This window comes from Cyclopterus lumpus, chromosome 18 (genome assembly GCF_009769545.1).
Source record: "Cyclopterus lumpus isolate fCycLum1 chromosome 18, fCycLum1.pri, whole genome shotgun sequence".
Lineage (NCBI taxonomy): Eukaryota > Metazoa > Chordata > Actinopteri > Perciformes > Cyclopteridae > Cyclopterus > Cyclopterus lumpus.
In genome coordinates this window covers 365,507-380,000 of record NC_046983.1, presented here as the reverse complement: position 1 = coordinate 380,000, position 14,494 = coordinate 365,507, and the positions used below count along the sequence as shown (strand labels likewise).

Here is a 14,494-nt window from a genome sequence, read left to right as displayed (position 1 = left end):
AAACTCCAACACAGCGGCGCTCAGCCGGGGGCTCGTGAGTATCCCCACTCCCGCCCGGCGCCTCTCACCCTGGGCAACTCCAGAAAAGGACAAAGTCCAACCCTTGTCCAGGAGCTTGGTTCCAGAGCCCATGCTGTGCGTGGAGGTGAGCCCAACTATATCTAGCTGGTACCGCTCCACCTCCTGCACCAGCTCCGGCTCTATATATACATGTATATATATACATATATACATATATACACATATATATATATATATATATATATATATATATATATATATATATACACTATGACCAATATATACACACTCTCTGCCATCTATACAGATGAAGATGTATATATACACTCACTCTACCTCGTCAGAGATCTGAGAGCCAAATGTCACCCACGTTCCTGAGAAGAAAAACAACATCACTGTAAGAGATACGATAGGATAACATAAGATAAGATAAGATAACATAAGATAAGACAAGATATAAGACAAGATAACATAAGATAAGACAATATAACATAAGATAAGACAAGATAACATAAGATAAGATAACATAAGATAAGATAACATAAGATAAGATAACATAAGATAAGACAAGATAACATAAGATAAGACAAGATAACATAAGATAAGATAACATAAGATAAGATAACATAAGATAAGATAACATAAGATAAGACAAGATAACATAAGATAAGACAAGATAACATAAGTACCTGTGTGTTCAGGTGAACACACAGGTACTTATAACACCTCACAATCTCAATGTCTTCCCTGGATGTTCAGTGGTTCTGGACGAGAGCGTTTACCCCGGTGGAACTGCACCACCAGCTCTTTGGTTCTACCAGAGTTGATGTGGAGCCGGTTCCTCTGGCACCATCCTATGAAGTCCTGGTTCAGTTCCCTGTATTTCCTGTCAGCTTGTCCCTCAGAAGCAGACTGGATGGTGTTGAAGGAACTTGAAGTCTGAAACATGACTCTCACAGTGCTTCCAGCCTTTTCCAGGTGAGAAAGGCTCCGTGGAGGGGAGCCGAGTGTTGTGGAAAGATATGTTTCAACACACACTACAACACACACTACCACACACACTACCACACACACTACCACACACACTACAACACACACTACAACACACACTACCACACACACTACAACAAACACTACAACACACACTACAACACACACTACAACACACACTACTACAAACACTACAACACACACTACAACACACACTACAACACACACTACAACACACACTACAACACACACTACAACACACACTACCACACACACTACAACACACACTACAACACACACTACAACACACACTACAACACACACTACAACACACACTACCACACACACTACAACACACACTACAACACACACTACTACAAACACTACAACACACACTACAACACACACTACAACACACACTACCACGCACACTACAACAAACACTACCACACACACTACAACACACACTACAACACACACTACAACACACACTACAACACACACTACCACACACACTACAACACACACTACAACACACACTACAACACACACTACAACACACACTACAACAAACACTACCACACACACTACCACACACACTACCACACACACTACCACACACACTACAACACACACTACAACACACACTACCACACACACTACCACACACACTACCACACACACTACAACACACACTACAACACACACTACCGCACACACTACCACACACACTACCACACACACTACCACACACACTACAACACACACTACCACACACACTACAACACACACTACCACACACACTACCACACACACTACCACACACACTACAACACACACTACAACACACACTACAACACACACTACCACACACACTACCACACACACTACCACACACACTACCACACACACTACCACACACACTACAACACACACTACCACACACACTACCACACACACTACCACACACACTACAACACACACTACCACACACACTACCACACACACTACCACACACACTACAACACACACTACAACACACACTACAACACACACTACCACACACACTACCACACACACTACAACACACACTACCACACACACTACCACAGTGTTGTGGAGCCGATACGTTTCCCTGTCTGATCCTCTGAGCTCCCTCTGCACAGTCCTCAGCTCTTCCTTGTTACCAGATCTAAAGACCCTCTTCACCTTGAGGAGGGTCTTTATTTTCCGGAGATATCCAGGGTTTGCTGTTTGAGAAGCACCGCACAGTCCTGGTGTGTGTGTGTGTGTGTGTGTGTGTGTGTGTGTGTGTGTGTGTGTGTGTGTGTGTGTGTGTGTGTGTGTGTGTGTGTGAGTGAGTGAGTGTCTGTAAATGTGTTGTAGTGTGTGTTCTCACCTAGTCCCAAACAGGACACTCTTAGTCCAGATTTTCCAAGATTCCTGCAAAAAACAATCACATTGTGAGAGTAGCTCTCTCTCTCTCTCTCTCTCTCTCTCTCTCTCTCTCTCTCTCTCTCTCTCTCTCTCTCTCTCTCTCTCTCTCTCTCTCTCTCTCTCTCTCTCTCTCTCTCTCTCTCTCTCTCTCTCTCTCTCTCTCTCTCTCTCTCTCGGTGCATGCTGGGAGTTTGCGTGTGTGAGCGTGTGTGAGTGAGCGGATCTTTTTTTCGAATTGTTTTTTTTCCCTTAGTTATGTACTTTAATTTCATTTGGTTTATTGGTTGGGTTTCACCGTAGTTTGGGTTGTGAGTTGTGTATTTTTGGGGTAGTTTGTGGGTTTTCTTTGGGTGTTTGTTTCCTCCTGTCTCGCCGGTCGGCGTCAGACGCCATGGTGAATGGAGACACGTTGTCCCACCTCACGAGGAAGCACGGCATTAAGATCGCGGCCGCTTTCTCGTGCAGCGTGGAGGACATCGGGATGGCTGTGGGGGCGAAGGTCGGGCACAGCAGCATTAAGTCGGCCGCGCGCATGAACGGCGCCGTGGTCATCTTCCTGGACCAGGTGGAGAAGGTGAACCGTGTGGTGGAGGCGGGCCTCACGGTGAACGATTTGTTTGTCCAGGTGTTTCCGTTAGTGCAACCGGCTACTAGAGTCCTTGTGTCTAATGTCCCTCCGTTCATCACCGACGAGTTCCTCAGCAGAGAGCTCTCCAGACACGGGAAGGTGGTTTCCCCGATCAGGAAGATCTTGTCTGGGTGTAAAGATCAGTTGCTGAAGCACGTAGTGTCCCACCGTAGGTACTTGTACATGATACTTAACAACCGGAACGAGGACCTCAACCTCCGCTTCAGGGTGAAAGTGTCAGGATCCCTGTCTGACCCAGTGTGTGTTTACCTCTGTTCTCCCAAGTCTCCTTACCTCATGTGTCTGTCATCCCCTGTTTGTGTTTTTGCCTTGTGCTCGTTGTGTGGGTGTGTACCTCCAGACGCTGCCCGTGGCCACTCCCCCGAGTGGTACACAGCTGTTCCCGTTTGGATCATCACCGGCTCCATATCAACCCTGGTCGTGCAGGCCTGGGTTGTCAGTCTGTTACGTCTTCTGCCCCGGTAGTTCCCACTGCCGCTCCATGAGATTGTCCACTGGCTCGGTAACTCTCTCTCTCCTTGTTCGCAGAGTACCTGCTCTCTTCTGCCTGCCTCCGGTGTTGTGCCTCGGGACTCACACCGTGATTAGCTGTGCCAACCTCCGACGTCGATCCTCGGGACTCACGCCGCGACCCGCCTGCCTCCGGTATTGTGCCTCGGAACTCACACTGTGATTAGCTGTGCCAACCTTACGGAATAAAGTTCCTTATCCCTATGCTGTCTCCTGTGGTCTGCTCTTGGGTCCTAACCCTGTTCCCCCGTGACAGAACAGACTGACCAGGATGGATCCAGCGATCACCGGAGCAGCTACGCTGGCTGGACACGGAACGCTGCTGGCTGAACATCGGCGGATGTTAACGGACATGGCTGAAGTGCAAAGGTCCATGTCCGCGGAGGTATCCCAGATCGGCCGCTTAGTGCAGGACCTGACCCGTCAAGCCAGTCATCCGCCTGCTCCAGCACCAGCACTCCTCTCTCCAGATCCCGCCCGGCAGATGCGGGAGTCCCCCGTGCCGTCTCCGGATTCCTACGACGGAACACTTGGGAGGTGTCGGGGATTCCTATTTCAATGCCGGCAGGTGTTCGACCGCCAGCCCCAGACATTTGCTTTGGACCAGTCCAAGATTTCCGTGGTGGGTTTACTACGGGGTAGAGCGCTGGACTGGGCCACGAATACGCTGGGCATTAACCAGCCTAGTTCTGTGGATTATAATACTTTTTTGGAGGATCTGCGGAGGGTCTTCGATCACCCAGTGGATTCGGAGGACGCTGCCCAGCGTCTTCTCCGCTTACGACAGGGCAGGACGAGTGTAGCGGAACACTCCGTGGATTTCCGCATTCTCGCCGCCGAGTCCGGATGGGGAGAGACCGCGCTTCGGGGCGTGTTTCTTTACGGACTGTCGGAAGCCGTGAAGGATGAACTCGCCAGCTCCAATAAGCCCGATTCATTGGAGGAGCTAATAAGACTAACGATCGGGCTGGATAACCGGATGCGGGAGAGACAACGGGAGCGGAGCTACAAGTCTCAGAAAACATCGCCTGTGACGTCATCGTTCCCCAACTTCCGGTCGCGAGTCCCTGAGGCAGCCCATCAGGGCGAGCGTTCGGGGTCTCGGCCTCCATGGCCGCTCCCCTCTTCCACCTCGGAGGTGGAGCCTATGCAGCTCGGCCGTGCTCATCTCTCTTCTCAGGAGAAGAAGAGACGGCTAGGAGCAGGTGAGTGCCTGTATTGTGGCCACCTCGGACATTCAGTTTCCTCCTGTCCAGTTCGCCCAAACGGGGATGCTCGCCAGTAGTAGTTGGAATACTGGCGAGCAAACCTGAGCCCTCTTCCAACTCCCTCTCAAGACTGTTGTTGCCTGCTTCCCTCTCCTTACACTCCCGTTCTCTCGCTCTCTCTGCTCTGGTGGACTCCGGAGCAGAACAAAATTTCATGGACCCGGGGTTGGTAACCAGTGCCCAGATTCCAGTGGAGACTCTAGAAAGCCCGCTAGTGGTCAATGCCCTGGATGGCAGCTTCCTGGCCAGGGTCACACACCGAACTCTGCCGCTTCAGCTGATCCTGTCCGGGAACCACCGAGAGAGACTCCGGTTCTATGTCTTTTCATCTCCTCAAAACCCTCTAGTTCTGGGCCACCCATGGCTCACCACCCATAACCCACAAATCGACTGGGCAGCGGGTAGGATTTCTTCCTGGAGCCCTTATTGTCATGCCAGCTGCCTGAGATCCGCACTACCCCCTGGGGAACGCCCTCAGGGTAACCTCGTGCCTCCTTCCGACCTCACCTCCGTTCCCTCCGCCTACCACGACATCGGGGAGGTTTTCAGCAAGTCGCAGGCTCTCTCCTTGCCGCCTCACCGTCCCTACGACTGCGCTATTGACCTCCACACTGGCACGTCGTTCCCTTCCAGTCGGTTGTACAACCTGTCCAGACCAGAGAAGGTCTCCATGGAGGAGTACATATCGCAATCCTTGAAGGCTGGAATAATTCGCCCCTCCTCGTCACCACTCAGAGCTGGGTTCTTCTTTGTCGCGAAGGACAAGACTCTCCGGCCCTGCATTGACTATCGGGGGCTGAATAGCATCACCACCCGGAACAAATACCCCCTGCCACTGATCAACTCAGCGTTTGAACCTTTGGCTGGGGCCACGATCTTCACCAAGCTCTACCTCCGCAACGCGTACCACCTGGTGCGGATCCGGGCGGGGGACGAGTGGAAGACGGGGTTCAACACCCCCCTCGGCCACTTCGAGTATCTGGTCATGCCATTTGGACTCACTAACGCCCCTGCTGTGTTCCAGGCGTTGGTGAATGACGTTCTCCGCGATTTTTTGAATCGTTTTGTTTTCGTTTACCTTGATGACATTCTCATCTATTCCGCAGATCTTCTGGAGCACCAGCGTCATGTGCGAATGGTCCTCCAACGCCTACTGGAGAACAAGCTGTTTGTGAAGGCAGAGAAATGTGAGTTCCACGTAACCTCTGTTCGGTTCCTGGGGTTCATCATTGAGACGGGGCAGGTGAGGGCTGATCCGGAGAAGGTCAAGGCGGTAACGGAGTGGCCGACCCCCGCCTCTAGGAAACAGCTACAGCAGTTCTTGGGGTTTGCTAACTTCTATCGCCGTTTTATCAGGAACTACAGCAAGCTTGCAGCCCCCCTCACGAGACTCACCTCCACCAAGACCAGGTTCTCATGGACGCCGGAAGCCAGTCTGGCATTTGGACTCCTTAAGGAGCGGTTCAGCTCCGCCCCCATCCTGATCCAGCCCGATGACACCCGACAGTTCGTCGTCGAGGTGGATGCCTCGGACACAGGCATGGGGGCTATCCTGTCACAGCGCTCGGACTCTGACTCCAAGCTTCGCCCTTGCGCATACTTTTCGCGCCGCTTGACCCCGGCGGAGGGGAATTACGATGTCGGAAACCGGGAGCTGTTGGCTATTAAATTAGCTCTGGAGGAGTGGAGACACTGGCTGGAGGGATCCGCTCATCCGTTCGTGGTCTGGACAGACCATAAAAATGTGGAATATATTCGGACGGCCAAGAGGTTAAACTCTCGCCAAGCGCGGTGGTCGCTCTTCTTTGGGCGTTTCGACTTCTCTATCTCCTACCGTCCAGGGAACAAGAATACCAAGCCCGACGCTCTCTCTCGCCAGTTCTCACCCGAGGACCACTTCCCCTGTCCTGGTACCATTCTCCCGGCAACCTGTGTGGCAGCTTCTCTCACGTGGGAGATTGAGGCGGTGGTGCAAGATGCTCTCCGGACTCTGCCAGACCCCGGTGGCGGGCCTCCCGGCCATCTCTTTGTTCCCCCGCCTGCACGTTCCCAAGTGCTCCAATGGGCTCATAACTCCCGTTTCTCCTGTCACCCGGGCATCAGGCGCACCATCAACATGCTCTGGCGGACCTTTTGGTGGAAGTCGCTGGAGGCGGACACCAGAGAATAAAGTTCCTTATCCCTATCCTGTCTCCTGTGATCTGCTCTTGGGTCCTAACCCTGTTCTCCCGTGACAGAAAGTAGATGATTTTGACTACGAGATTTATGCGACATCGTCGGTGATGAAATGTTTTAGTTGCGGTGAGGAGGGGCACACCGCGAGAGCCTGTCCGAAGCGCGGTGACCCGGCTCCGCCTGGCCCGGTCGGGGCCACGGCGGGCCCGCCCGGCGCTCTGCGCCGGCCGTCTCCTGCCTGGGGTGCGGTGGCGGCGCTTGCGTCTCCGGTCGGGGGCGCGGCTGCGGCTGCGCCGTCTGGCCGGCCTGTTCCGGCGCCGCGGCGCAGGGTGGATGCTGCTGTGCCTGAGCTGAGTGTGAGTGGTGTGAGTGAGGTGAGTGAGGGTGATGGTGGTAATAATGGTGGTGGTAATAATGGTGGTGGTGAGGGTGATGGTGGTAATAATGGTGGTGGTGAGGGTGATGGTTGTAATAATGGTGGTGGTAATAATGGTGGTGGTGAGGGTGATGGTTGTAATAATGGTGGTGGTAAGGGTTATGGTTGTAATAATGGTGGTGGTGGTAATGATGGTGAGGGTGTCCATAGCAGCAGGGGGGAGGCTTTGGTTAAGGTGGGAAATGGTGAGGATGGAGGAGAAGAAAAGGAAATGGGGGGTAATGGTGCTGGGGAGAAGCCCGTGGAGGTAGCACAGCAGGTTGGTGGGGAAGTAGAGGCGGAGGAGGAAAGTGTAGGTGGGTGGGCTGAGCAGGTGGAAGAAGCGGAGATGGAAGTTGGGGAGTTTAAAGTTGCCTCAAAGAGGAAGAAGCGGGCCCAGAAGGCAGGCAGTGGCACCAAGGCCAGCAAGGTGGGGGAAGCCAAGGAGACGGGTCGGGGGCAGAGGTCAGACAGCAGTGACGAGGAGGTGTCTGACAGCAGCAATGCTCCTGCGGTTTTAACCAGAAGTCAGCAACAAAAAATGTACATGGCAGAGAAAATTAGGACTTTTTTACAAAGGACAAAAGGCAGGAAAGGAGTCAACGTTGTTGACTTCTTTCCTAACCTAAACTTATTTTATACCTCAGCCAGACACCACATGAGCCGGAAGGAGGAGTCCGGCTTCACTGACCAGGAGGGTTTTAGATTAAGAAAAATTGCCACAAAAATAAAGGAAATGATGGATGAGGGTGATGCCGAAAGCTCCAATGTGTGTTTTAATTAATTTATTGGTTTTTGTTTGTGTTTTAAACATTTTTCTTTTAATGGATACTTTCAGAGTCGGAACTTTAAATGTTAATGGAGCCAGGGATGTTAGGAAGAGAACATCTATTTATGAATTTAAAAAGATGAAAGGTATTGATGTTCTCTTCCTACAAGAGACCCACAGCGACAGCACCAACGAGGCCGACTGGAGGAGGGAGTGGGAAGGGGAAGTCCTCCTGAGTCACCACACAAACCTCAGTGGAGGAGTGGGCTTCCTCTTCTCCAGGTCTTTTATCCCGGTCTCACTGGAGGTCAAACACATCATCGAGGGGAGGTTGTTTTTAGTTAAAGCACGGTTCGACCTTTTTACTGTTGTTTTTATCAATGTGTATGCTCCAGCAACCGGTGCAGAGAGGAAGCTGTTTTTACAAAAAGTGAATGATGTTTTAAATGGCTGTGCCTTGGAGGATTTTTTATTCTTGGGGGGGGATTTTAACTGTACGGAAGATGATTTAAAGGACCGTAACCACACAGAGCCACATCCAGCTTCACAGCAGGTTCTGAGGAGGCTGGTCCATTCTCATGGCCTGGTGGATGTGTGGAGAAGGATGCATGCCGACTGCCGACAGTACACATGGTCCCACTTTAGGGAGGGGAGGATCTCCTCAGCCAGGTTAGACCGTATTTATGTTTTTAAGCACCATTTTAATATTTTTAAAATGTGCAGTATTGTTCCTGCCGGTTTTACTGATCATTCTTTGCTTTTATGTCATGTTTTTATTAGAAACATTTTACCCAAGAGCGCGTATTGGCATTTTAATTCAGTTTTAACTTTTGATAAAAAATTTAGAGAGGTTCTTATTTATTGCTGGGATGTTTTTAGGCTGAGGAAGAGTGATTTTAGTAGTCTTAGGCAGTGGTGGGACCGTGGTAAGATTGAGATTAGGCTTCTTTGTCAGCAGCATACTTTCAACGTCACCCGAGACATCACCAGATCTATGAAGGACCTGGAGACTGATATAGTGGACCTAGAGAGTTTAAGTGAGTCCACAGGAGATCGAGGACATATTGAAGTCCTCAAAGGAAAAAAGGGGGCTTTGGCCGACTTGTTAGACGTTAAAGTTCAGGGTGCACTGGTCAGGTCCCGATTCCAGACCATCACAGACATGGACACTCCCTCTAGCTTCTTCTTCGGCCTGGAGAGGAGAAGTGGGCAGAGGAGGGTAATCCACTCACTGTTAGGAGACGCAGGGCAGCCAGTTGTGGAACCAAGCCAGATCAGGAGGCGAGCGGTGGACTTTTACTCCTCCCTGTATACCAGTGAGTACAGGGAGGAGGAGTCTTTAATGCAGGGGTTATGTGGGGAGCTGCCTCAGGTCTCTGAGGACATCAATGAGGAGCTCAGCAGGCCCATAAGCCTGCAGGAGCTGAAGGCCGCCTTGCAGGGCATGCAGGGACGGCGTGCTCCCGGCCTTGATGGCCTCCTTGCCGAGTTTTATAAAGCGTACTGGGAGATACTTGCTGGGGACATATTAGATGTTTTTAATGAGAGTCTGGCCTCTGGTTCCATGCCGATGTCCTGCCGGAGAGCACTGATAACACTCCTGCCAAAAAAAGGAAACCTGCAGGACATCGGAAACTGGCGTCCTGTGTCTCTGCTGTGTGTGGATTACAAGCTTCTGTCCAAAGTCTTCGCCTCCAGGCTGAGGGAAGCTATGGAGCAGGTCATCCATCGGGACCAGACCTATTGTGTACCCGGCAGGTCCATGGTAGACAATGTCTACCTCATTCGGGATGTTTTGGAGGTGTTTTGGAGGTCTCCGGCTCGTTGGGTATTAACACTGGTCTGATTTCTCTAGATCAGGAAAAGGCTTTTGACCGCGTTGAACACAGCTTCCTTTGGAAAGTCCTGGGGAAGTTTGGGTTCAGCGCTGGCTTCATAGCTAAGATCAAGGTGTTGTACAATGAGGTTGAGAGTGTGCTGAAGATAAACGGCAGTCTGTGTGCTCCTTTTAGAGTGGGTAGAGGGGTCCGGCAGGGTTGTGCTCTGTCCGGGATGCTCTATGCACTCTCCCTGGAGCTCCTCCTCATCAAGATACACTCTAGTCTGCAAGGACTGGTTTTACCTGGTTTTAATGAGAAAATGATTTTATCGGCTTATGCCGACGATATTGTTGTTTTTATTAAGGACCAGAGAGATGATTTTACTGAGTGCAAGAGACTTTCAGGTTTCTTCACTCTTTTAACATTGGTTTTTAGTCTTTTTAATGTGGTTTTCACTGAGAAGGTTTTTATCATGGGAGCTGCCTACAAAAAAGCAGAAAAAGAAAAGTGGCAGTTCCTCAACTACCTTTCTGGGGAAGCCAAAATGGCCATTTATTTAACAAGGAAAAAGCGAGTGGAGAACAGGGAGGGGCAGGAGGCCAGGGAGGGGCAGGAGAACAGGGAGGGGCAGGAGAACAGGGAGGGGCAGGAGAACAGGGAGGGGCAGGAGAACATGGAGGGGAAGGAGAACAGGGAGGACCAGGAGAACAGGGAGGGGCGGGAGGCCAGGGAGGGGCAGGAGAACATGGAGGGGCAGGAGAACAGGGAGGGGCAGGAGAACAGGGAGGGGCAGGAGAACAGGGAGGGGCAGGAGGCTGGGGAGGGGCAGGAGAACAGGGAGGGGCAGGAGGCTGGGGAGGGGCAGGAGAACAGGGAGGGGCAGGAGAACAGGGAGGGGCAGGAGGCTGGGGAGGGGCAGGAGAACAGGGAGGGGCAGGAGAACGGGGCAGTGTGGCTCTGCAACATCAGAGCCAGACTCTGGCTGGAGTTCCGGTTTTATAAGCACATTGGAGACTTGGATGCTTTTAAACAACGTTGGTGTTTCAAAGACCTTGTTTGTTCTGTTGTGGAAGAGGAGCTGGTGTTTGCAAAGTTTTTTATCAGATTTATTTATTTTTAACAAAACCTGTGATTTTTGAAAAAAGAAAAAAACACACAAATGTAAAATTATGAATGTGTGAATAAAGGTTTTTTCAAAAAAAAAATCTCTCTCTTTCTCTCTCTCTCTCTCTCTCTCTCCCTCCCTCCCTCTCTCTCTCTGTCTCTCTCTCTCTCTCTCTCTCTCTCTCCCTCCCTCTCTCTCTCTCTCTCTCTGTCTCTCTCTCTCTCTCTCTCTCTCTCTCTCTCTCTCTCTCCCTCCCTCTCTCTCTCTGTCTCTCTCTCTTTCTCCCTCTCTCTCTCTCTCTCCCTCCCTCCCTCTCTCTCTCTGTCTCTCTCTCTCTCTCTCTCTCTCTCTCTCTCTCTCTCTCCCTCCCTCCCTCTCTCTCTCTGTCTCTCTCTCTCTCTCCCTCCCTCCCTCTCTCTCTCTGTCTCTCTCTCTCTCTCTCTCTCTCTCTCTCTCCCTCCCTCTCTGTCTCTCTCTGTCTCTCTCTCCCTCCCTCCCTCTCTCTCTCTGTCTCTCTCTCTCTCTCTCCCTCCCTCTCTGTCTCTCTCTGTCTCTCTCTCTCCCTCCCTCTCTCTCTCTCTCTGAGCGTGAGCACGGAGTTTGAGTTGAGTGGTTTTTGTCTGTTTTTCTTGTTGAAAGTGGTCGACAGAGAGCGGAGTGTGTAGTAGTGTGTGTAGTAGTGTGTGTTGTAGTGTGTGTAGTAGTGTGTGTTGTAGTGTTTGTTGTAGTGTGTGTTGTAGTGTTTGTTGTAGTGTGTGTTGTAGTGTGTGTTGTAGTGTGTGTTGTAGTGTGTGTTGTAGTGTGTGTTGTAGTGTGTGTTGTAGTGTGTGTGGTAGTGTGTGTGGTAGTGTGTGTTGTAGTGTGTGTTGTAGTGTGTGTGGTAGTCTGTGTTGTAGTGTGTGTTGTAGTGTGTGTTGTAGTGTGTGTTGTAGTGTGTGTGGTAGTGTGTGTTGTAGTGTGTGTTGTAGTGTGTGTGGTAGTGTGTGTTGTAGTGTGTGTAGTAGTGTGTGTTGTAGTGTGTGTTGTAGTGTGTGTTGTAGTGTGTGTTGTAGTGTGTGTGGTAGTGTGTGTTGTAGTGTGTGTTGTAGTGTGTGTGGTAGTGTGTGTGGTAGTGTGTGTTGTAGTGTGTGTTGTAGTGTGTGTTGTAGTGTGTGTGGTAGTGTGTGTTGTAGTGTGTGTTGTAGTGTGTGTTGTAGTGTGTGTTGTAGTGTGTGTGGTAGTGTGTGTTGTAGTGTGTGTTGTAGTGTGTGTTGTAGTGTGTGTTGTAGTGTGTGTGGTAGTGTGTGTTGTAGTGTGTGTTGTAGTGTGTGTGGTAGTGTGTGTTGTAGTGTGTGTTGTAGTGTGTGTTGTAGTGTGTGTTGTAGTGTGTGTTGTAGTGTTTGTTGTAGTGTGTGTTGTAGTGTGTGTAGTAGTGTGTGTTGTAGTGTGTGTTGTAGTGTGTGTGGTAGTGTGTGTTGTAGTGTGTGTTGTAGTGTGTGTTGTAGTGTGTGTGGTATTGTTTGTTGTAGTGTGTGTTGTAGTGTGTGTGGTAGTGTGTGTTGTAGTGTGTGTTGTAGTGTGTGTGGTAGTGTGTGTTGTAGTGTGTGTTGTAGTGTGTGTGGTAGTGTGTGTTGTAGTGTGTGTTGTAGTGTGTGTGGTATTGTTTGTTGTAGTGTGTGTTGTAGTGTGTGTTGTAGTGTGTGTGGTAGTGTGTGTTGTAGTGTGTGTTGTAGTGTGTGTTGTAGTGTGTGTTGTAGTGTGTGTGGTAGTGTGTGTTGTAGTGTGTGTGGTAGTGTGTGTTGTAGTGTGTGTTGTAGTGTGTGTGGTAGTGTGTGTTGTAGTGTGTGTTGTAGTGTGTGTTGTAGTGTGTGTTGTAGTGTGTGTGGTAGTGTGTGTTGTAGTGTGTGTGGTAGTGTGTGTTGTAGTGTGTGTTGTAGTGTGTGTGGTGTTACTGGGTGCACGAAGGCATTTAGTGGGTTCTGAGTGCCGCCCGCATGAACAGCGCGGTCGTGATCTTCCTCGACAGCGTGGAGAAGGTGAGCACGGTGGCGGCGAGAGGCATCGTGGTGAAGGTCACGGTGGACAACGTGCCCCCGTTCATTAGGGACGAGGTGTTGCTCAGAGAGCTGGAGACACAGGAGGGTGGTGTCGGGGGTGAGGAAGGTCTCCTCGGGGTGCAGGTCTCCCCTGCAGAAACACGTTGTGTCTCACAGGAGGCAGCTCCTCATGGTCCTGAACAACAGGAGTGAGGAGCTCAACCTCGTCATCAGGACCAGAGTCGAGGGCTTTGACTATGTGCTGTTTGTGACCTCTGGAAACAGGAAATGTTTCAGGTGTGGACGAGAGGGGCATCAGGCCAGGGAGTGCCCAAGGAAGAGGTCAGCTGAGCCGGATGCTTCTAGTGAAGCGGCTCCTGAGGGACAGAACCAGGAGGGTCCGGAGGGGGGCGGAGAGGACCGGCAGGAGGGGCAGGAAGGACAGGGGGAGACGGGTGGGGCCCAACAGGGTGAAGAGGGGGCTCAGGATGGGCAGGGTGGGGCCCAACAGGGTGAAGAGGGGGCTCGGGAGGGGCAGGGTGGGGCCCAGCAGGGTGAAGAGGGGGCTCGGGAGGGGCAGGGTGGGGCCCAGCAGGGTGAAGAGGGGGCTCGGGAGGGGCAGGGTGGGGCCCAGCAGGGTGAAGAGGGGGCTCGGGAGGGGCAGGGTGGGGCCCAGCAGGGTGAAGAGGGGGCTCGGGAGGGGCAGGGTGGGGCCCAGCAGGGTGAAGAGGGGGCTCGGGAGGGGCAGGGTGGGGCCCAGCAGGGTGAAGAGGGGGCTCAGGAGGGGCAGGGTGGGGCCCAGCAGGGTGAAGAGGGGGCTCGGGATGGGCAGGGTGGGGCCCAGCAGGGTGAAGAGGGGGCTCGGGATGGGCAGGGTGGGGCCCAGCAGGGTGAAGAGGGGGCTCGGGATGGGCAGGGTGGGGCCCAGCAGGGTGAAGAGGGGGCTCGGGATGGGCAGGGTGGGGCCCAGCAGGGTGAAGAGGGGGCTCAGGAGGGGCAGGGTGGGGCCCAGCAGGGTGAAGAGGGGGCTCAGGAGGGGCAGGGTGGGGCCCAACAGGGTGAAGAGGGGGCTCAGGAGGGGCAGGGTGGGGCCCAGCAGGGTGAAGAGGGGGCTCGGGATGGGCAGGGTGGGGCCCAGCAGGGTGAAGAGGGGGCTCGGGATTGAGGCATTTTTGACAACACAATGTGTTCATTGCCTCCAAATGAAAATGAAATGTGGACATCCATGTGTTTCAAGGAGCTGCCTCAAGATGTGCATGTGATTCCTTCAGAGTCAGTAGTAACTGTTGATCTGAGTTGTGAGGGAACGTTAACCTCTTT

General features: G+C 51.9%; 1 protein-coding gene across 1 annotated transcript in view; it reads right to left on the bottom strand.

The window, feature by feature from the left end:
* LOC117748076 (voltage-gated potassium channel subunit beta-2-like) overlaps positions 1 to 14,494 on the bottom strand; it is a 33,579-nt gene that overhangs the window by 18,684 nt on the left and 401 nt on the right. Inside the window, exons 2-3 of the mRNA XM_034557699.1 lie at positions 2,411 to 2,454; positions 358 to 395 (exon numbers count right to left, since the gene is read on the bottom strand). Of these exons, the coding sequence (XP_034413590.1) occupies positions 358 to 395; positions 2,411 to 2,454 (82 nt within the window). The remainder of the gene's footprint in view (positions 1 to 357; positions 396 to 2,410; positions 2,455 to 14,494) is intronic.